Genomic DNA, 23,019 nt, shown 5'->3' on the forward strand with positions numbered 1-23,019 from the left:
CTTCTAAGATTAGGTTTAAAGGTTTCCTTTTTGCTAAATCATATAGTTAGGGCTGGATCAGGTGACCCTGAATTCTCCGTTGGTTATGCTGCAATAGGTGTAGGCTGCTGGGTTTTTCTCTGTATGTATTATTGCAGGGTCTACCTTACAATATAAAGCACCTTGAGGTGTTGTTGTGATATGGCGCTGTTTAAATAAAATTGTTGTCTTTCAGTGTACTTGGTCATTACTTGATGTGTTTTCAATTTTTTTCTGTAACAATAGCACTGAAACCTTTTCTCTTCCAAAGTGTAATTTCTCAGTTTAATGCACGGTTACACCAAATAAATGAATCTCAGGTAATCTAATTCCTTTGTGGTTTTGAAGAACCACATAAATGACTTGAGCTTAGCTGATTTTGCTAAACCTGACAAATCAATGTCTATGTTATTATTTCGTTTTTTTGTTTGTTTGTTTTTTACAAATTTGTCTCTATTGTTCTGGATTTGGGTGCTCTCATATATAAAATCTACCAAGGAGATCCAGTAATAAATCTCTAATTTTGGCCTCACCCTTCCCAGGATCCATCAGGTCTCTGAACCTTCCTGCAGTACTCCAGCCCCTCTCTCAGAGTTGACCTGAAGAAGACACAGCAAACTCAGAGGATCCTCCTGAACTTAAGCGACAACTGAGAAAACACATATGCTTTGTTGGTTTTATACTCATTTTATTAGGTCAGCTTTAGTTTAAGCCCTGCTAATACTTTGGACAATTACAGAAGAATCTCACACTGTGGACACATTTGCTCCAATGGGTTTATGAGGGGGAGCTAAAAGGGCAGAAAAGATGGCAGTAAGTGTAGCTAATGTCCAGCCTTTGCTGTCACTTGCCCGTCTGTCGAGTGATATGCACAAGAGTTCAGGATTGCAGTGCATGTATGAAAACAGTTTTAGGAGAGCATACCTCCAAACAACGTGTTTATACCTTATCTCCTCGGCACGGTGATCAGGGTAGACCTTCTGGAAGTGCCTCAGAGCCTGCATAACCGCTGAGGTGCACTCCACATATGTGTAATCAATCATGATGTCGCCTGTTTGTGTGTGAATGTAAGAGAAACAAGAGAAAGACAGACAAGGCACAAAGTAACAGTGAAAAACAAACATTTCACAACATGTTCTACATCCTCATTTTCAGCGGAAAATGAGGGAGTCTTTGATTTTCTGCCCTTTGACACTTGAAAGATTATTGCCACATTTTCAGTACGCAATGGAAACAAAGGTTTCCACGGTCCAAACATCATGTTTATATTTAGTGCCTCCCTTTTTCATATCTACATATTTACAGTTTAAAAGACTCAGACATTCCCAGCAACAGCCGGGAACTCCTCCTCACATGACTCTTTGAAATCAAAGTTTCTTTTATACAGAGAAATTTTTTTCAGTAAGATGTTGGCAACACACTCACCGAAAACCTCAGAGGGGTTGAGCAGCTCCAGGAGTCTCCCTCCTCTCTTAGTTTCATATGTGGCAAATCCACCATCTGTGTTTCTCATGCTCAGCAGCTACAAAAACAGAGTATTTAGTTGGTTTATTTAAAAGACGAGCAGAAGCCTGTTGCAGCAGACCTGCAGATCTCTGGGATGTGTGGGACATAAATAACAAACAGGATGTGGAGAGTATGAACTGTAAAAAAAAAAAAAAAAAAAAAAAGCTTACTGACTAAGTCCTCCTTTTTTAGACTCACCACGTTGACGGCATCACACAGACGCTCGGAGTTGACGGGCTGCCTGATGGAGGGGCAGAGCTCCTGCAGCAGCATCAGTGACTTCAGGCCTTCTGCAGTGCAGTCGGCCACAATCCAACCACAGTCACGTGTACTGAAGGGGAAACCTCCCTGAAACAAATGCAGCGCATGCTTTACATAATGTACATAAGCTAAATTTAAGACGGTTCATGTTTCGACGAAGGACAACCGAGTGATTTATTTAACAATGATAAATAAACTGGTTAAAAGCGACTGCAGGGTGATAATATCTGTACCTTATTCATCTGTCTGTAGTACTTCTGATATTGAGGAGGATTCTCCGGGATCTGTAAGAGCGAAAAACTGGTCAGCCATTTGAAATAAACATTTTTTTTGAAGTGTCAAAATAAAACCCATTGTGATGAAGTCTTGAAACTTGGGGCCATCTTAGAAGCTCATGCAGCATGTATTTGGCCCGTTATCTTAAAACATACAATTACATTTCAATGGTCATCAGGACACAGAAACTGCATGTTAAAATCACCAGTCAAATTGGATTAAAATCACTTAAGTATCTGCAAACGTTTCTCCAAATAAAGTTTTAAAAAAACATTTTTCACTAAAAGGTATTACTTCTATGATCATCATTGCTGTTAGGGAATTCACCCATAGATTATAATTCAGGATTCTTTGAGTTCTGGAAGAAAAACTAAAATATACTACTAAAACAATGTGTACTACTTTCTGCTTTCCAACTTTAATGTTTAGGTGAATTATCCCAATCAGAAGCTAGTTTTTCAGATTATTCAGACCCCACATAAATATGCAAAGAACACAAAAAATATGTTTTCATTATGAAAGCCATTCGGTGGATAAAGTGCATCTCCTTGCTCTACCTGTGTGATAGTGAGAAACTGATGGGCGTCTCGAAGGCATTCAGCTAGTTTTGGGTCGTCCTGAGCTCCTGCCTGAAAAAAACAAAACAAAACTGCAACACACAAAACTTTCTGAGTAGTTTTCCTGATGTGTTTTTATGTCAAACACAGCACTAAAACAGCTCTTCTCAAGGACTAAATTACACAGGTAACATTTCTGTTACCAGATAATATTTATTGACAAAGTTGATCGTGACGTCCCATTTAGGACTTTGTGTTGGCTCAGTGTTTGGCTAGTTCGACTCTCATCAAAATTTACTCACTGATTTTATATGTGGAGTTTCTCAGGGCTCAATTCTGGGTACACAGCTGTGTCTGAGTACAATAACATGCATTTTACCTAAATTTAGAAGCAAAAAGTTATCCAGGTCATCCAGGTTATATCTTTAAGACATTGCTGTCTGTTTTCTGGTTTCATAGATAGATAGAGCTGGGTGTCATCTGCATAGCAGTGAAAATGTATGCTGTGCCTTCTAATGATGCTGCCTAAGGGAAGCATGTATAATGTAAACAGAATTGGTCCTAGCACTGAACCCTGTGGAACTCCATAACTAACCTTAGTGTGTGAAGAGGACTCTCCTTTTACATTAACAAATTGGAGTCTAGTAGATAGATATGATAAAAACCACTGCAGTGCAGTACCTGTAATACCTACAGCATGCTCTAATCGCTATAATAAGATATTATGGTCAACAGTATCGAACGCTGCACTGAGGTCTAGCAGGACAAGCACAGAGATGAGTCCACTGTCAGAGGCCATAAGAAGATCATTTGTAACCTTCACTAAAGCTGTTTCTGTGCTGTGATGAGCTCTGAAACCTGACTGAAACTTCAAATAAGCCATTTCTCTGTAGATGATCTGTTAGCTGTTTCATAACTACTCTTTCAAGGATTTGAATTCCATATGAAATGAAGGTTGGAGATTGGTCTATAATTAGCGAAGACAGCTCAGTCAAGGGATGGATGATTAAGTAATGGTTTAACTACTGCCAGCTTGAAGGCCTGTGGAACAGAGCTAATTATTAGAGATAGGCTGCTTGTATTTAAGATTGAAGCATTAATTAATGGTAGCACTTCTTTAAGTAGTCTTGTCAAATACAGATGGAGGGGTGTTGGAGGGGTTTTATATATGAGCATGAATGTGCTTCGGCTGAAATTACTGTAAGCATTAGAGGTCATCTTTGTCTTACCTCGAGGTAAGCCTGCACAGCAAAGCAGGTGTCCCAGAGCTGAGATCCATTCGTCCCCTGTGTCAGAGAAGAGATGGGATTAAACCCAAAGCATGAAACAAACAAGTAAACTAAAACAATGTGTTTAGAAGGCAATAAGTTTATGTATTCAAGTAGATTTTGGGCTATTCTTTGGATTAATGCACCGCCTGAACTTTAGCTGTCGCCGAAACTAATTCTATGGATTCTTCTTTCTACATCGGTGATGCACCATTCTCCTCTATATCTCACACTTAATGACATTTTTCTGTTGTGAGAATAATATGGATTTAATAAAGGCTCAGTAAAGAGTTTCTTCTTTCTTCTTTTGCAAGCTGGAGGTGCAAAGATCCTCACAAACACACCTTCAAATGTTAAAGAGGTCAAACAAAGACGGAACAAATTCTCACCTGCATTTTCATCCCATCCAGTCCCAACCTGGTACACAGAGAACTTACAGTAAGTTTATCAGTTTTACACCTTTTGTTTTTCCATCTGTATGTTGCATGGTTGAAGTTGTTCTTGAAGCTGGAGTTTGTTTTGTTTTATTACTGAATTGTTCGAGATCGGCTGACTGACCAGAGGTAGTCCGGGATCCTGGACACGTGCTCCTGAAAGACTGCAGAGGAGGGACCATCGACATACCAGCGAACCAGCATGTTGATAGTCTTGGAGATCTGAAGAGAACCATCAGCAGATAACTAACTGCACGTTGCTCTTTTTATTTTACATTGTTGGTTTAAATAAGATGATTTTGTGAAATTTTGCACCTAGAAGCTCAAACTCCACAAAAACTGTGTTCTTTGCTTCGAGTATCTGTGTATTAGTTACCGGGCCAATGCTGATGCATTTCGTGAAGCGATCGTCGGCCTTGATGTGATCATACAGCTCTTTGACTGCTTTTCCTCTCAGTGTGGTGCTGTGGTGGGCTTCGTATACATTTAACACCACTGCAGGCCAAAAGGGACAAAGTCACAGGGTTAGAGGATAGAGTGGAGGGGAATACCCACTGAAAACACTTATTACCATCCTCACTGTGTAAAACACCCTCCAGACAAATCTTTTCTCTTTCCTTCATGTCTGCTGCTGAAAGCTTTGCTGTTGTGCAAAACATCTGTGAGTCCATTTGTTCTTAGCAGTCATTACAACCCAACTGTTTTAAATGTGCAGCTCCTGCAGGCAGGTATTCACAGGTCAGACTTACTGTAAGCGACTGTGAGCAGCGAGCTGTGAGGTGTGTACATGTCACATGCTGCCACGTTGTTCCTCTGAGCCGGCCAGTTTATAGAAGCATAGTCCTGCACGTAAAGCTCCTATAGCTCAAAGAACAAGGCCCATGTTATTGATATGCATACAGACTACAGAAGAAGAGAACAATTAAAGGCAAAACACAGGCACAGGCACACACTCTATTCACATAATTCTCCTAGACTCCAACCTCAGCCTAAAAAAATAAGAACAAGGAAGAGACAGACAGACAGGTTGATACGAAAAAAGGAAGAAAAAAAACATAAAAAGCGAGAATGAAACGAAACGAAAAGAAGAAAATAAGAAAAGGAAAGGACTGATGGGACTAAAGTGAAAAAAATGGAGGAAGAAAGGATATAAGGAAGGAAGAAGACAGAAGAAAGAAATATATAAATGAAAGAAAAGAAGGAATGGATGAAGTTGAGAAGGAAGAAAGGAAAGACAGAAGGAATTTTGTATAATTCAACTTTAGTCTCAGTCTAATCACTGATGACTCTGTTGAATAAAATGGAAACCAGTCATTAACCAAAACCTTTTAAAACACCTGTACAGCAGGCATCTCCACAGCTGATCGCAGTTATTCTCTATTTTTACTAACGCTGATATATTTACTAATATTATCATTATTTAAATCCTCATTAACGGCAAAGATGATCAGGTTTTATTACAGTAACAGCAGGACTGTTTTTGTGCTGAACTTGTCCACATGACATCACCAGGTAAGCCACTGCTGGGATGCAAATACAACACTGAACAGTTTGGCCGTACTGTGTTTGAGCATGGCGCCCCCATGTGGAACACGGTGGACTGCACACCTGTCTGAGGCTGAGAACCAGGGGATCTTCGTCTGCAGCCAGTCTGACCGCATAACAGTAACTCATTGGGAGGTAGACCTGCCGACAGTGACACCACAGGGTGGAGGGGTGGGCTGGCATCCAGGTGGGGAAGAGCCTGGAAGAGACAGATACACATCAGGAATCCTGGAACATTTATATTTGAGGGAAAATGATCAGTCTGTCCTTCCATTCTACTCAGAAAAATCACAAGTCAGGGTCAGAGTCATGACCAACAACGCCGCAGAGGGTTAAACTCTTGTTTCATGTAACACACCTGTGAGAGGCCACAGAGCTGCACACGAGCCTGGAAATCATCTCCCACTCACCACATCTCAGGCAGGAGTGTGTTCATTCCCTCCCAGCTGTAGACGTTCAAAATGGCCAACCAGAATTTACCCCACGAGGGAATCCCGACTGCTCCGCCTGTACCAGATAAACATAGAGCGCTATGATACACTGCAGCTCAAAACATGACACCATGGAGAAAAATGCACACTGAACATGTCAGACCTTTGCTGTGCAGGTTGTTCCTGGCACGAACCATGTCTGGATCATCGGGATCCACTCCCAGGATCCGAAGTGAGGTGTAGCTCAGCGCCGTGCCAAAGACGGTGGACTTGTCTTCAACATGTCTGCAGAAGTGACACACACATGCTCACTGCTGCTGTGATCAGCGCTTGAGGGGTTGACTTTGGAAACGTGCTCTCCTGGGATCATTTTAGAGCAGTTTAGCAGCACTAAACTTGCCTCTCTGTTATATGTTCTGTTACATGTGTTTGTTGTCTTTCTACTTCTCCTGCCATCGTGTTTTGTGTTAGTCTTTGTGTCTCAGTGCTTCTTATTCGTTTGTTTTCCCCTGTTTGGTTCTGATTTAAATCAGGTAAGAGTTTTGATGTAATAACAGGTTGGAATCCAAGTTATTACTGATATCAGCTCCACATGAGTGATAAGGTTGGTATGGTGATATGAACATTAAAAGAATATAAAAAAACATGTGTTGACTTACAGACCCCAGCCTCCATCAGGGAGCTGGACTGAGCGCAGGTACCTCACCATCTCCATCTTCCAGGCCTCAGGCAGAGAGATCTTAGCTACATGGCAGGTGATCAGGAGACCTGTGGAAGCACCCGAACAAAGACATGAAATCCCTCACACCCTTATTTATATTATAGCATCAATTCACAACAACAGCCACCTCAAGCCGTTTTATATTTTAAGTTGAAGACCCTAATACAGAGAAAACACCAACAATCAAAACAAAGGACAAACTCCATTTGAACAGGTAACCTGCAGAACCAGTCTCAGGGAGGACAGTCATCTGTGTGAACGAGGAGGGAGATGGACAAAAGACAAACTATGGCACAGAGAGCCAGCGTTTAATAATTGCTAAATATTCAGTGCTATAGTGGTGCATAAAGAGGGGAAGAAGAAACACTCAGTGCATCATAGGAACCCCCCAGCAGCTTTGGACTATTGCAGCGTAACTAAGGATGGATTCAGGGTTATCTGATCCAGCCCGAAGCATAATCTTTATCAAAAAGGACAGTTTAAGCCTAATCTTAAATCTGAAAAGTAGAGAGGGTGTCTGTCTCCTGAATCCAAACTGGGACCTGGTTCCACAGAAGAGGGGCCTGAAAGCTGAGGGCTCTGCCTCCCATTCTACTTTTAACCATCCCAGGAACCACAAGTGAGCCCGCAGTCTGAGCACTACGAGGTTTTTAAGATAAGATGGGTCCTGACTGTTCAGGACCTTGTATGTAAGGAGCAGAATTTTAAACTCAATTCTGAATATAACAGGGAGTCAATGGAGAGAAGCCAATACAAGTGATATATGCTCTCTCTTTCTAGTCCCTGTCAGTACTCCTGCTGATTCATTCTGGATCACCGTCACTGATGGTGCAAAGGTTAAAACTGTTGCCTCACACATACACACAAAAATAAATAAATGGTGGGTTCAAACGTTCCTGGGTTTCACAGTCAGTCTGCCATAAATACATTAATGTGTACTGAATTTGCACCTTTATTTTTCAACCATTACATTCAGAACTGGAGGTTGAAGACATGACTCTGTTAAAGCACTGCCTTTACAGGGAAAATCTCCAATGATGCAATGAGAAACTTTGCTTTATTTTGTGAGAGTGCGGTCACTACAGACATCAGGATAAGGAGGATGACTAGACTCACCTGGCAACAGGAAGAGAGGCCCTCCATAGTCTCCTGCCCAGTGACCGTCCTCGGCCTGCAATTGACTGTAGAAGTGCATGCCTTTCAAAGCAGCGTCCACAGCACTGTGGGCGGCTGAAGAGTCGGACACGAACTTACTCTGTGGAGAGAATCAGTGATCTTACCACCCACCGTGGTCATCCACAAAGTTTAAAGATATTCAAGTTTACTGTGCCGCTCTGAGAAATCCAGTTTCCAGTAAGAGCCAAACAGTCAACTCAAAAGCTGTAAAAGATGGGAAATAACTGAGAGGAGCTCACCGTGTCCAAGCCGAGTGAATGGGCCTCCAGCATGCTCTGCTCTCTGTCTGAGATCTCCTGATCTTCCAGGTATCGCCAGGTCTGCCGGCCCTCCACATTGGTCAGCCTCCAGCGGCTTAGGTCTGTGGCTGGCTCCGTCTTATACGGCCCCCCTCGCCTCCGCAGGTGCCTGGCAGACAGAGTATTTGAAGAAGGAAACACTTTCTGAAGATTGCCTCTTACAGATGTGACTGAAGTGCAGACTTCCAGCTTGATTTCAATAGATTTAACAAAATATTATTGTTTAATTGTTGAAATCAGAGGCATTTTACATACAGGCCCCATTTTCAGATGCTCGAAGGTAAAAACTTGACTGTCAAGCTGCTTCATGATCAGGTAAGGCCTGGCCCCGCCTTCTCGCATCCCATCCCCAAATTGTAGCCATCTAAAAACTCTTTATAATTCCTGAGCTCATTAACAAGTACATCTCACTAATGTTTTCTTAAACATTTGTTAGAGTTACGACAAAAACTTTTTTAATCATATGGTATCTCCATGTGCACTATGAATGATGCATTTATTATTCTCGTCTTATTTATTCAGGTAAAAATCTCACTGAAATTAAAATCTCATAGATGTTAAATGAAAGAAGCCAAATACTCACGTCCCCTCAGTCATAGCTGCTGTCAGATCAGTCAAACCCTCCGCTCAAAAACATGAATGAATCTCATCTCAAGAGCTCCCGAAGCTCCGCCCCTTCTAGTGTTTCCGCGGGAACTGTAGTCCTGAGAGGGCAGCGAGTGCAGCGAGTTTAGTACATCTTAGACTCCACTTCCCAGGAGGCCTTGCGAGGCCCGTCCGAGGAGTTCTCCACATGGAGAGACATGAGCAGAGACTCGGATGTCCAATCACAAACCGAGTAGGAGGGTAAATGGGCGGAGTTTACAATGAGGTCGTCGAATCATAGAGCTGCTCAGATAAACATACACATGTGGCTCACAGCTGGACAGTGATAAAACAATGATAACAATGACAAACGGTTTTACAAGAAAAATATTCCACTTTTATTCAACAATTCAGTAATATTCAATAATAATGTGGGATTAAAGGAGTTCAATCCCCAGCGTTTAATGTACTAGTAGCACAGAGACACTCTTAATAAACAACAATAAATCCGGAGTCAGTGCTACAAAATTATACATTTTCATGTTTAAAATAACAACAACAACAACAACAAAAAAACAAACAAAACAAAAACACACTCCTATTTCTAGTCCGTGGACCCGACCACACTGAGTTGAAAAGGTGATGATCATGTCAGACAGGTATGTAGATGCAAACACTTAGGATCTGTTTGCTTCAAGTGTTGTCAGTCATCGACGATGCTCAGCATGCCGCTCAGCTTTAGCCTGCAGGCCAGTTCTTCCTCTTGGCTTGCCAAGATCTGGCGTTCAAGCTCCTTCAGTCGCCACGTCAAAGATTCAGGAGCAGTATTACGCCGGGTCACTTTTTCCGAAGGATCATCAGGCTCCTGGAAAGATAAAAGATTTTCTTTATCTGTAGCAGCTTAAACAGCGGACCTATTTAAGTGTCGGGAAACAGTCGTACCTGTGTGAAAGATGCCTCTCGAGTCCTGGCTGTGGGGGTGTGCCTTATGGTCGTGGGCATGGACAGAAGTGTGGAGGATGGGAGGAAGAGCGGGGTGGTCAGTTGCTCCAAAGGGTCGCCATCCACCCAGCACTGAAGCTGCTCCATGCTCCTGCAGAAAGGCAGAGAGGGTGTGTTTACTGTCAGGCTCCCCAGTCAATCAAACTTCAATTTAAAAAAAATCACAATTTTGACTTGTGATGATTATGAGTTCATTCTGATTACAATGCTCTTGTTTCTTTCTTTCAAAGCCCAAATTCACTCGCTGTCAAGTTTAGCTCGATTAGAGACAAGAACCAAGAGTTTCAGGGACAAGATTTTTAATTAATATTGAATCAAAAATGAAACGAACGAAGCAAAAAATTAAATCAGGGTGTAATGGTTTGCTCCTGGATACCTAGCAGATGAAAAATCACTCATAGGGGATACAAAAGAAGTGGAAAATTCTCATTATACTAAAAATTGTGATGATTTTGCAAACTGCCATGAGGTTCACTGAGGTTCACTTGAACTGGTGGGTGTGGGATGGCCTTTTGGTCATAAAAACCTAGTCTGGGGCTAAAACTCCCTACCTGTGTGTGCCCCGCCACCCTAATCCATGAACATCACATTTAAAAGCGGTGATGTAGGTGTACCTCTTGCTTTCAGCCTTCTCCTCCTCTAAGCTCTGCAGGACTTTGTGGGCCAGCAGCTCCGGTGGCGTAGGTGTGTGGGTGATGTCCAGCGGGGCTGACAGAGCCTCGATGGGCTCCACCAGACTGTGGAACAACCTCTGCCTGAGGGTCGCCGTGGTGGGTGTGGCATAAGCAGCTGCACTCACCCTGAGGAGGGAGAAAACCGGAGGAATTAGGAACAAAGGAAGAGCAAAGGAGGCGCTCCAAGGATGCCACCATGATGCCGGCTTTAGAACATTTAAGTAGGACTGTTTTTGGGGAGTCTGAGATTTTGCTTCATGCACTGCACAATAGTGTTGCACATTCAGGTACTGTCAGATTAAAAGAAAGATGTGCATGTCTCAGAGGCAGTGACAGCCTGTGGGGTTTTCCTGGGCCTTCTTACCCCTCCTTCTCTTGCTGCTTCTCTCTGTGAGTTTGCCTCATGGCCGCCGTCCACTCCTTGGGCGGCTGGAAGCCCTTCAGTGAGTATTTGGGGAAGTAAACCAGAATCTCTCCATCCTCTGTCACAGCATCTTAAAACAAACAATAAATAGGTATTATAGGTATTATGGGTCAAAAACATCAATAGCAAAGTGGAAAATAGGCATTTTTTTGATGATTTTCCACAGAAAATTAGACCAAACTGACAAAGACTAAAACTTAAGACATTGTCTTTACATTTTTATTGTATTTGGTAACTTTATTAAGTGCTCTATATGGTTTTAATTAGTCTCAAATTTAGTTTTAATTAATTACAGCAGTGTGGTCCTCACCTTGGCAGACAGGTGGTTTAGGTATCTGCCAGTCTTTCAGCTTGTGGTCAATGCAGATCACCAGCACGTCATCCCAAGGAATCAAACTGAAGTCCACACATGCATCGTCTTCTCCAGCGTATCCGGGGGTTCGGGTGCGCCGACTCTTTAACTTGACTCTTTCCAGAAGGTTTTCGAGTCGAGACATGAGGAGGGGTTGACTGCGACATGAGACCGGGATCTTAGCGGCGTAGCGAAAAATGGAGGAGCACAGCTCAGACCACGAGTCTAAAGAGAGAAATAAGATGATTAAATATATAAAATAGGATTATTAACCTCTGAATATCTTTGTGGAAGATAAATTTCTTTCTGTGTGAAACTGACCTGTTGCGGACAGCTGCTCCCACTCTGGCAGCTGCAGGCTGCGGATGATTTCCCGCAGCCAGGCCAGGTGCTGGGAGGAGTTCCAGGCCAGATGAGGCACAAAATCCCTCATGTCAGGCAGACAGAATTCGCCCGGAGGCCACGAGAGCCCGCAGAACTCCTGAGATGCCACTTTATCAGCGACGTGAGTCAGGACTGCGTTGTAAAGCTGGACGACAGGAGCTGGGTCCTGGGATGGAAGATGTGCGGCAGCTCGCTCCAACCGGTGGGAGTAAACTCTGGGACTGAATTCATGACTTAAGGTGGACTCAATGAGCTCTACCAGGGTCTTACAGGAGAGAGGGAAAGGTGGCAGAGCACGGACAGCCAGCCAGCGCATGGCCTGGCTTATCTGAAGACAAACAACAGGACAGTATGGAGAGAAGATGGAGAAGGTCAGTAAAGGAAAAAAGCAAGACCAAAAAAACCCTCCATGATGGCAAAGGAGCAAATGCGTACCTGTTTGGATCCCTGCAGATCATTAGTGGTCTCAGGTATGAAGAAGAACGTATACTCCGATATCAGGCCATCCTTCACCAGTGTGTGCAGCTTCAAAGCTAGAAGAGATGAAGCTTTTTTAAAAACACTCATTTACCAACTACTACAGAAATCTCTTCGTGCAGTCTTCACTACCATTCCTCACCTTCAACAAGTTTCTGTGTATCAGCAGCGCCCCCGTCTGGCCCCGGTACCAGGATGACGAGCGGCAGTGGGCAGTGCCAGGCGCTGGCTTGCTGTAACTGTTTGAGCTGAAGCAAGGCGGACAGCAGCGGGACGTCCTGCTCGTCCTGCCCAGGCTCCACGGAGGGCAGGGCGGGCAGCAGCATGATGAGGGCGCTCGTCCCCTGGAGCTCACAACTCTCCTCCATTTTGGACAGGCCGTCTTCGTTTAGCGGACCTCGAGACACCTGCGGGGTGGGGAAAGAAATATTAACATATAATTCCTAACCGTTTTGTTTTTCTGATCATTAATGGACTTCTGGTACTTTTAATCTCAGCAAAACATGATTTATGTCCCTGAAAAAGCTGCTTCTTCTTTACAGTTTAAGCTTATTCTAGTTATTTTTCGGCTTGCACACAAGCTTTTCAGCTCAGCCTTAAAAGATTTAACCTAACATGAAGCTCCTCTCTATTGTGACTCTAGCACAGCTCTGCTCTGAATAATCATATTTCTATTTCTGCATGCCCTGCATGATCTGACCTTGATGCTAATGTGGACTTTGTGAGTGCACTGTCCGCTCTCCTGCAGCGTGTTGGTGACGGTCAGTGTCTGCAGGGTGCCCTCTGGCTGCTCCTCCCTGCCCTCTGACTCCTTATGCCCACCGAGCTTCACCTCCAGCCAGTCAGAGAGGATCCTGAAATCATAACAGACAGGACACAATCAGTGAAATGTTCATAAAAAACCGGGCCTAGGATATCTTTAGGGCATTAGAGCACCTGTCTGCCAGGCTGGCAACGCTCTCATGGTTGCTGGGTAAAAGAACGACGGCCTTCCAGAAGATTCGCTCGGGTGCGTTGGGGATGTTTTCCGTCACCAGCGCTGGCAGGTCAAGAGGCGCCCAAACTGTCTCGCTGAGGGCGACGCCAGAAACAGGTCAAAATGACACTTTGTGACACGGACTGCTGACTGAACAAACACAGGAACAGGACTTACTCAAGCAGCTGCTGAAAGTAGTAGTGAACTCTCATCTGGTGGATTGCTCCTCGTTTCATATTGTACAACCTGGACAGACAGAAAACATGTTACAGTAAAGGAACTGTGCTCATCGTCCAACACTGACAGGAGAGGACAGGACATGCACACACCTGGTGCTGGAGAGTGCCAACATGCCAGCATTTCCCAGGTTGACCAAACCACGAGCCAGATCTGCTATGGAGGGCTGAGCAGGGGCGCTGGGAGCCAGAGCCTTCAGTTTGAAGCGAGGGTCAACGCAGCAAGGGGCTGCAGGAAAGCCTCGCATCTGTCGCTTCAGCTGCCGGCGAACAGCCACCACGTCACGCCACCTGGTAGATGAGGAAGAAAAATATTTAAAAACTGCAGAAAGAAGTTTCTGGGATTCTTGGTGCCGTTTTGTTTTGCTCGAGTGCCTTCATTATCCATATTTTTACCTTTTGATGTACTTGTGGATACGCTGCAGCTCTGCTTCAAGCAGGTTTTCAACCAACACAGCGATGTCTGCATTCAGAGTCTCCTCAACTAGACTCACGCACACCTGTTCTGTGCATTTAGCTACCTGCTCTGCCTTCTCATTCAATGCCTCCCTGAAAAACAATTTTTTTAAGTTAATGTCTGCCACTCGAAGAGCTCCAACATCAGGAAATTCCTCTTTTTGTTCTGTATGTCCACTCGTCCTCATTCGCTGTCACATGCACACTGTTAAGTTAGTGGATGCTCATAATAAACATGACCCAAGTTTTAAATAATGAGGTTGGTGTGTGTGTGTAAGTAATTCCTCAAACATTCAGTGTCAGGCTGGTTTTTCTGTTCTCCCCAATCTGCAACAGAAGCCCCGCCTACCTCCTTTGTGGGTCAGCCAATCAGAATACAGTTGGCTTAAAAGGCAGGAGCTAAAAGAGCTTGTCTGAGACATAGGGTGAACTGAAAATTGTGCCAAAGCCCAAAAAAGACAAATAAGGATTACTTTGAACTGTGAATCGTGGAAAGCGACTGTATTCAGGTCCAAAATTAACATAACAGATTTTGCTTAGTTACACATTTGGTCAGATTTGTTTAAGTCTTACTGGATCTCAGAGGCAGCGGTCTCCTTTATGGTCTCATCTAGCACTTCATGCATCACCTCTGTGCAGAGAGAGAAGCTAAACTGAGTTAGGAAAGCCTCGTGCTCCTGACGCCTCCTGATACAGACAGAAAAGGAGAAACAAACCAGGGTTAGTCGTGGCAAAAACGGCCCTAAATATTTAAGACAGAGTCACAATTGCGGCTTAGGAAAACACGAGTCTGTTGTCAGAGTAGAAGATATTTTCCCCTTTTCCTAACTGAACCCAGGGCAGCGATAAGCCTGTTAAAAACCAGCTGCTGGCAGACCAACCTAGCTTCTTCAAGCTTGCGTTTTTCTTCAGCGACGCGCTCATGCTCCAGCTTGATCTCGGCAGCAGACACCTCCTGTAGCATCTGCCTCAGGACCTCGCTCACCATCATCTCCACCTGCACGCTGCTCTCCCTGCACAAAGCAAAAATAAACAAAAAAAACCCAGCCAGTTATCAGTCATGTTAACCGGAGGACTTCCTCCCAAACACTGCATGATGATAACCTTACTTGAGCGCTGCTGAAGCGTAGCTGGCGCCGGCCTCAGCCATCTCCCTCACTGCTGCATCAACCACCTCTTCTACCACACCATCCAGCTCAGCCATGATGTCCTGCAGCGAGCGACAGAAAAGATGTTTTAATGAGTTCTTATCACACAAACTGGTGCATAGTGAACTTAAAAAAAATGTGAGATTCCAAATTTTAAGAGAAGGAAGGAAAACATTCATTCTTTATCTTTACTGTTAAAGATACACAAAGTGATTTTAAGTGAGCAATCCTAAATTTAATTGCAATTTGTTTACTGGAAAACCTTTTAGGGTACTTCTAACAGACAGATACATTCCCTACACAGTAGCAGATAAAAATATATCTACATTACTTATAAAAACACAGAGTTATAAGAGAACGTCCTGTACTGAAAATGAGAATTAGTAATGTCTATGAAGAGCTGGGAACTCTTCCCCACCTCATCACTGAACACCAGCTGAGGTTTGGGTGGAGGTGATGGGGGTCTGACAGGCTGGAATAGCTGCTGGGGCTCAGCTGGGTGGGTCGAGGGCTCTCCCGTCTCATCTATAATAGCTGCAGCTGCCCCAAAGGCAGCAGGAACATCGGGAGCTTTGACTGGTACGACCTGAGACAGCAGCTCGCCACTGGGTGGCGCCTTCAGCTCCATTCTGTCACCAATGACTGAAACAGCAAAACAGGTATCAAAGAATTCACTTCCTCGCCTCCTGAATGTGATCAAATGATCATTCTTAGTTGAGTTTTACAGAAATAGAATAACCTAACGTGTGTGCAACAACTGGAGAAAATAAAACATGTTAACCTTTAAAGTGGGATGGCGTGGCCTCGATCAAGCCTCCTTCTCCTCTGTATTTGTTCTGGGAGTCAAAGCTGCAGACGGGGGTGTGCTGGGGAGGGTTCGGGAGGGGCCCTCCGTTCACCACCTCCCCAATCAAGACCGTTCTCTTAGCGAGAATCACCTCAGACTTCTTCTGGGATAGCGGCAGCTCTGGCTCCTGATAGGCTATTCGACTCAGCTCAACCATGCTGGGGAAAAAAACATAAAATACAAAAACGAGTTTAAAAGAAGGGCTATTCAAGGTTGTCGTGCCGATGCAATAAGTCTGCAATACGACCTTAGAAACACTATTGCACTGAAAGGAGCTGAGAGAGAAACCAGTCCCGTGGACGCTCACCCATCGTTGACGTTGAGGCCGTACTGCTGGATGAAGTCAGTCGCTTCTGCAGCGGTGCGGAACATCAGCATCCGCACGACGTCGTTAACAGGAAACAAAGTGGAGCGGGGACCCACAGTGTGAGCCATGTTCAGGGTCTTCAGCGCCTTAGCTCTGACCTGCACACAGACATGAAGTTTAGGAGTTTTCAACACCCGCACAAAAAACTTTATTATTTTAATGAACACCAAATCTCTTTCTAACACATCAATATTTGTTCTGACCTTTTCAACCAACAAAAAAACTAAAATATTGCCCCCTTAATTAATATCCTGCCAGGTTTAAATTAATCTCCATGCTGAAGTTAAGCATCATATTTTTTTTAAGGATTTTTTTTAAGACATAAGCTACAGCTGCTAACAACAATTATGCCATCATACAGTTCCAGGAATAATAATTACATTGACAGGAAGTTGGTTAACTGGGATTTGGTGGTCGTCAGCTGGTTGACGTGCGCTCCAGATACAGCACGAGCTTAACAACACAAGTGTAAGCATTAAAACAACCTGCTGCCATCCTGTTACTGCAATCCTCTGTGTTAACCTTCTCTCAATCATTAAAAAAAGTAATTAAAAAGTGAAGTCCATCAGGCTTGATGACTACAGTATATCAGGAAATAAAAATATTATCTGGTATGGCACATTCATTTTGTGCTGAATAAAAGATCAAATAATTAAATTGTTTCCTGGCACAGTGCAGGAGATGAATAACACAAACAAAATAAAATAATAACAAGAGCAACAAAAATTTGATCAGCAAATTTAGGTTGTGATCCAAAAGTGTCACAATTGAAGCATCCCTGAAAAAAGTGCGTAAACAATCCAACATTCAGGAACTCATTGAGAAACATTCAGACATGATTTCCAGACAGTTTCTGACCTGGTTGAAGTATCTGTGCAGGAGGCAGCTGGCGAGGTACGAGGCTCCTTTCACCAGCTTGAAGAAGCGAACAAAGTTGTTGCTGTTGACGGCAGCAAATGCCTGCACCGCAAACTTCACCTCGGCGGAGTTTCGCACCTCATCACGAAACTGCTGCACCTCACTGCGTGGAGGATTAAGGGTCAGGTGTGAGATGCAGCTACAAATTACAGAGGAAATGCTCGCTGGAGCACCGAATGGGTATATTCTGTATATGTTTCTGTGACTGACCGCAGGATGTCCCCATCGTTGAGCTTCAGCAGAACGCTGTACTGACGGAACTCCGGCTCACGGGGGCAGAAGATGTGACGCGTAGCCAGGTCCTGGTACATTTCTTTCAGGCTCTGCAGGCACTTGGTCATGTTCTCGTTGTTTATCTTGGGGTCGAACGTTGACATGTGCTCCTCGCAGAGGTGGTGGGCACAGTGCACGTGGAAGCGGGTGCACTTTTCAATCAGAGACACCGTTTGTGGGCAGCAGAGGTGCTGCTGGATGATGTCCTGTGAGTGAGAGATGGAGACGAGGATCAGTCTCTCCAGAGCAATGACTCTAAATCGCACCAATCACCCACCTAAACCTCCAGAAACAAAACAGCTTTTTTGAAGTTGTAATTAAGTATAGCTGGAGCAGCTCATCTGAGGCACTACCTTGCGGATGCCGCGGGTTCTGTTCCAGACAAAGTCGTACCAGTCCCGGTAGTTGTCGTGGCCCAGATCCATGATCTGCGTCACCAGATAGTCCATAGTCATGCTGAGTACAGGCAAAGGACGCAACTCATGGGGCAGGGGCTCCTCCTGGTCGGCTGATGAGCGGCTGTACTCCTTGATGGCGGCTTTGTGATCCACCTGGTCAGAGACGGAAGGAGAAAAATTTGTTTACGGCAAGAAGGAATCTCATTTCCTTCCATAACCAGGTTACAGCCTGCTACAAAAAACACCGACAACCATTTCATCCATCTATCCATCAGCGTTTGAGTCACAGGGCAGCAGTCTAAGCAAAGAAGCCAAGACTTCCCTCACCACAGCCACCTCTTTAATCTCATCCGAAGGGGACAAGTCATTCCCAGGCCAGCCGAGAGGTATAACATTTCCAGTGAGTCCAGGGTCTGCCCTGGGCCAATACATTTTCATTCTGTACTACCCGGTGAAGTGATGTGAACATCACTACAAAGTGAAAATAGGACAGTAGTTTAATAAGAGGACATTTAAAAGTATCTCAGGTGGCTCATCATCAGTTCTGTAATGGACAGTTCACTACATTTGAAAGTTTTTAGGAAATTTTTGTTTAAATTAAAAGAAAAGTTTTAAACATTTAGTTGTTTGACTGTCGGGCATCATACGAGGCTTTACTTTGGCCCACGAACTGAAGTGAGTTGGACATTTCTAGTCTGCAGTGTCTCGCCAGTGTATACATATTTATTATTATTTATCACTGAGCTAAACAGATATTTACACATTCATTATTAAGGAATAGCAGATATGTTTGCAATGTTATGCACCCAAATGTCCAATTAGTGCAATCAGATGAAGTGATTAAAGAGGAGTTCAAATTTAAATCTAAATGTACTCCATGACAAAACATGGAGTTCTAGGTAAAATTTAGCATTTTCCATTGATATTAAAGACGTTACCGTCTCCGTGCTTGGAATGACTTCGAATGCGCTGAGCTGGTTCCGAGTTTCTCTCATGTACCTCTCCTTCTCAGGACACATGTCAGGACACGTCCCCACAAATACCTTGGAAAGGTGGAGGTCTGTCCGCTTTGGCCGGCCTGTAAAGACATCAGCACTAAATGTCTCACACCTTTTTATTTTATTTTTGTAGCTCTGTTAATAATGGCCGATGTGAGAGGTGGGTTTGCCTTGACGCAGGATCTTGTCTCTCTGCTCGAGGAGGCGGTATTTGTCCTCTGCGGTCTCAGCCACCTGCCCGATGAGGGGGAGGAGAGAGGATGGGACCGGGCGCTCGGAGCTCTGGCTCTGGCTGGTGCTGCTCTCTTTCTGAGGTTCAGTGTCAAACTGCAGAGCCTTTACGGGGGAAGGCTTCTTCACCGGGGAGCTGACACATGTGATAGAGCCACAATGTTGTGGAAACTTTTCGTACTACATGATAGCTTTATAGGTGAAGTAAAAATTAGGTGCTGTGTTACCTGCGGCTGAAGGTCACCGTGCTGCTGAGTGTGGGAGGTCTGAGGGTGGGTCTCCGGAGTGGTGAAGAAGAACCTGCTTTTGACTCCATGTCCTCCTGGCCTTCTCCTTCTGACGTCTCCTTTCCAGTTCCAGGTCTACCCGCTTTCTCCACTGGACCTGCTCCATAACATTACACATTAATCCAGAACCACCATCACTCTGTGTTAGAGGATGTTTTTGCCAAAATAAACTAGCTTTTAAAGAAACGTTTGCATTTACTCTGCTTCTTTCTCTGCCACAGGAGGAGAAGCTCTTTTCCTTGCAGGATTTTGCCTTTTTTCTTTGCCTTTGCCGCTGATACCTGAAAGAGATGACGGGAAAAGACAAAAAAATCTACATTACACTGTATAAAGTAGAATAGGAAACTCCAAGATACCTGCAGTAAAAGAGTAGAAGCTTGAGAGAGAAAAGTTAAACTGAATGCCAGTTTTGTCGATACCCTCTAACTTAGGATGGTGAGGGTACAAAGAGGTGACTCACATGGTCATTGAAGTACACTATGGTGAGGTTCTTGGCGGGCCGGCAGATAATCTTGTGAACTTTCCCAAACCGAGCAAAGTGCTTCTCGATCGTGTCTCTTCTGTTGAGTGCTGAAGGGACGTTCTTGCACATGAGTGAGGTGCAGTCGGTGGGAGACATGCCGCTCAGGCTGTCCATGCTCTCAGTGCGTGAGCCACGTCTATTTGGGGTCGTGGTTGCAACCTTTGATTCTGAAGGTTTTGCTGAATCTAGAGAAGGATGAAGGGAATGAGTGCACGCTAATAACAAAAGCTCTACTGTAGACAATGAGCCTCATATTAGTCAGGAGTAAGAATGATTTAAATAAGATATGTTTAAATTAAGAAAAAAAAAAAAAAAAGAAAAAAAAAGGAGGTTCAGGCTGCCCAATGCTGTGCCCACTAAGATGCGGACTGTGGCTCAGGAAAGAGAGAAGAAAAAGTAAAAGAATAAAAGATCAGAGAAAAAGAATAAAACATTTGGAGAAAAATCACTACAGTCATTATAAGGCGTGACGAGTAAACTGGCCTTCAATTGTTTAGAAGTAATTTGCATGATGAATGATTTTTGTCATAACACTTCACACATTTATTACTAATGCACAGCATGTATGACTTTTATGTCTCACCTGGTTCTTCAGCTTTATCCTGCACATCTATGGTCAGTGTCTGGGCAGCAGGTGGCGTTACAAAGAAGTCACCACTCTGAGTTTGGACCTCCTCCCTCTCCTGTTTGTTTGCAGCCTCCCGCCTCACTGGTTTAGCACCATCCTTACGAAGACTGCTCAATGCTCGGCTGAATAATCCTCTTGGCGGGCCACGCGACCTCATCAGCGGCCTCTTCGGGGGATGTCTCAGTGAATCTGCTTCAGGTGGAACATCCTCCTCAGGGACAGCTGATTTCTCAAGGCCGGTGCTAGAGATTGATGGATCGTCTTTCCGCTTGGTGCCTTTGCCAAGCCGTGCAAATATGCTGATGTCCCCTTGGCTCGTATGGACTTTGACATCTGTACTGGCCTCTTCTTTGGTTTTGGTTTCACTAAAAGCTGAGGATTGACCAAAAGTTGTTCCTGCAAAAAGCTGTGCTGCCTGAGGCTGGAGGGTTTTGGGTGTAAAGCTGAAAGACGACGGGGTGGTGGGCTCTGTGGTGGCAGCCTTAGTGCTGGAGCTGGTGAGTGTGGCTGGTTGAGAGAAGGTGAACTGAAGAGTGGTAGCTGGACCACTACTGCTGTCAGTTGATAGTGGGTTACTTTGAGAGGAGATAGAGGGGGCTGAGGCTGGTTCAGAGAAGCTGAAGTCTAAAGACTCAGACTTAGGCAACAGAGGAAAATCAGATGTGGTGGTGGTGCTGGAGGTTGTCTGGGACCCACCAAAAGCTGAGTTGGACAGTGAAGTGGTTGTGGGGTTGGTGGGCTCAGGACTGGCACTAAAGATGGGTTTGAAAAGTGCCTCATTGGCTGGCCTGAAACTAAATTCAGATGGTGCGAAGCTCCTGTTCTGACCTGGCCCACGCAGACTGGTGTTGGTGGTGGCACTGGTGGATGACGATGATGGCTGTCCAAACCCGAGAGGCTGAGGCTGACTCACTGCGGGTCTCAGTGGGCTCCCAAACCCAGAGGGCTGCTGGCCGATTGCTGGTGGCTGTTTGCCAAATCCCGAAGCCTGCCCAAAAGCAGGTGTTTGCCCAAACATTGAACTCTGACCGGGACCTCCAGTCTGTCCAAAAGCCGGTGTTGTGCCACCCCCAAAACCCGTGCTGCTCACTCCTGATGGCGGCTTCCCAAACAAGGAAGCCTGGGCAGATGGCTGTCCAAACGCTGAAGCCTGGGCAGATGGCTGTCCAAACGCTGAAGCCTGGGCAGATGGCTGTCCAAACGCTGAAGCCTGGGCAGATGGCTGTCCAAACGCTGAAGCCTGGGCAGATGGCTGTCCAAACGCTGAAGCCTGGGCAGATGGCTGTCCAAACGCTGAAGCCTGGGCAGATGGCTGTCCAAACGCTGAAGCCTGGGAAGATGGCTGTCCAAACGCTGAAGCCTGGGAAGATGGCTGTCCAAACGCTGAAGCCTGGGCAGATGGCTGTCCAAACGCTGAAGCCTGGGCTGATGGCTGTCCAAACGCTGAAGCCTGGGCTGATGGCTGTCCAAACGCTGAAGCCTGGGCTGATGGCTGTCCAAACGCTGAAGCCTGGGCTGATGGCTGTCCAAACGAGGAAGCCTGGGCTGATGGCTGTCCAAACGCCGAAACCTGGGCAGGTGGCTGTCCAAACGCCGAAACCTGGGCAGGTGGCTGTCCAAACGAGGAAGCCTGGGCAGGTGGCTGTCCAAACGCCGAAGCCTGGGCAGATGGCTGTCCAAACGCCGAAGCCTGGGCAGATGGCTGTCCAAACGCCGAAGCCTGGGTAGATGGCTGTCCAAACGCTGAAGCCTGGGCTGATGGCTGTCCAAACGCTGAAGCCTGGGCTGATGGCTGTCCAAACGCTGAAGCCTGCGCAGATGGCTGTCCAAAGGCCGGGGATTGTCCAAAGATGTTGCTTCCGTGAGGGGGCGGCTGCCCGAAAAATCCCACACTCTGCGGGGCCTGTGTGCTGGAGCTCTGCTGCCCAAATGATGATAACTGGCTGGGCTTCACGCTGCTACTCGAGGTTTGGAAAGCTCCTACTTGGACACTACCGAACGGATTGGGTGGATTCATGGCTCAAAAAACGATTTATGTTAACGAGGAAAACGTTTTTAAGCATTCAAAGAGCAAAAAGCAGTAAGGCAGTTCCGGCCTGAGGAGAATTTAAGGTTAAAAGCTGCTAAAAAAAAAAGAAGAGAGAGACGAAAACAGACTCATAGCTCCACTGCTAGCACAGGCTAACACCATGAAAGTATTACTTAGTAAAGTTTGTTTGGCTGCTCATAAAGTTCCTCAGTTAACAGAATTATAGGAATACCCGAAGAAGTGCGTCAAAAAAGATCCCACCTTTTACTGTTTTGTGTTGCTTTTTTGGCTCACATTTTCCTAAATCCGGTTCC

The 23,019-nt window shown here is 45.0% G+C and overlaps 2 protein-coding genes across 5 annotated transcripts in view; both read right to left on the minus strand.

Moving 5' to 3' along the window:
- The window catches only part of LOC100690152 (lanosterol synthase), a 10,913-nt gene extending 1,824 nt beyond the window's left edge, over window positions 1-9,089 (minus strand). Inside the window, exons 1-18 of one of the 2 annotated variants that reach the window (XM_003458365.4) lie at window positions 9,076-9,089; window positions 8,433-8,601; window positions 8,134-8,272; window positions 6,956-7,064; window positions 6,460-6,581; window positions 6,276-6,372; window positions 5,929-6,064; window positions 5,070-5,178; window positions 4,697-4,815; window positions 4,445-4,542; window positions 4,276-4,303; window positions 3,848-3,904; window positions 2,619-2,690; window positions 2,019-2,069; window positions 1,723-1,872; window positions 1,444-1,540; window positions 964-1,069; window positions 552-617 (exon numbers count right to left, since the gene is read on the minus strand). In XM_003458365.4, the coding sequence (XP_003458413.1) occupies window positions 552-617; window positions 964-1,069; window positions 1,444-1,540; window positions 1,723-1,872; window positions 2,019-2,069; window positions 2,619-2,690; window positions 3,848-3,904; window positions 4,276-4,303; window positions 4,445-4,542; window positions 4,697-4,815; window positions 5,070-5,178; window positions 5,929-6,064; window positions 6,276-6,372; window positions 6,460-6,581; window positions 6,956-7,064; window positions 8,134-8,272; window positions 8,433-8,601; window positions 9,076-9,089 (1,739 nt within the window). Of the gene's footprint in view, window positions 1-551; window positions 618-963; window positions 1,070-1,443; window positions 1,541-1,722; window positions 1,873-2,018; window positions 2,070-2,618; window positions 2,691-3,847; window positions 3,905-4,275; window positions 4,304-4,444; window positions 4,543-4,696; window positions 4,816-5,069; window positions 5,179-5,928; window positions 6,065-6,275; window positions 6,373-6,459; window positions 6,582-6,955; window positions 7,065-8,133; window positions 8,273-8,432; window positions 8,602-8,747; window positions 9,005-9,075 lie in introns of those variants that run through there. The other variant, XM_025903774.1, reaches the window with a different exon arrangement.
- A 362-nt stretch (window positions 9,090-9,451) lies between these two features.
- Window positions 9,452-23,019, minus strand: mcm3ap (minichromosome maintenance complex component 3 associated protein). 3 transcript variants are annotated; one of them, XM_019352857.2, is made up of 29 exons: window positions 22,487-23,019; window positions 20,632-22,456; window positions 19,986-20,233; window positions 19,725-19,806; window positions 19,466-19,622; window positions 19,178-19,374; window positions 18,948-19,087; window positions 17,965-18,162; window positions 17,549-17,817; window positions 17,279-17,441; window positions 16,361-16,518; window positions 15,988-16,211; window positions 15,625-15,848; window positions 15,168-15,268; window positions 14,940-15,071; window positions 14,632-14,745; window positions 13,999-14,151; window positions 13,696-13,893; window positions 13,544-13,612; window positions 13,327-13,461; window positions 13,091-13,244; window positions 12,533-12,797; window positions 12,349-12,446; window positions 11,851-12,241; window positions 11,488-11,754; window positions 11,118-11,247; window positions 10,694-10,879; window positions 10,020-10,170; window positions 9,452-9,942 (listed from the first exon to the last, which is right to left on the minus strand). In XM_019352857.2, exons 1-29 carry the CDS (start codon window positions 22,691-22,693, stop codon window positions 9,781-9,783), a joined length of 6,798 nt encoding a protein of 2,265 aa, XP_019208402.1. In that variant the 5' UTR covers window positions 22,694-23,019; the 3' UTR covers window positions 9,452-9,780. The 3 variants fall into 3 exon arrangements, with proteins under 3 accessions (XP_019208402.1, XP_019208403.1, XP_019208401.1); XM_019352858.2 differs by having other exon boundaries at window positions 20,632-22,186; window positions 22,487-23,017; XM_019352856.2 differs by having other exon boundaries at window positions 20,632-23,019.

Source organism: Oreochromis niloticus, linkage group LG16 (assembly GCF_001858045.2).
Source record: "Oreochromis niloticus isolate F11D_XX linkage group LG16, O_niloticus_UMD_NMBU, whole genome shotgun sequence".
In the NCBI taxonomy this organism is placed as follows: Eukaryota; Metazoa; Chordata; class Actinopteri; order Cichliformes; family Cichlidae; genus Oreochromis; species Oreochromis niloticus.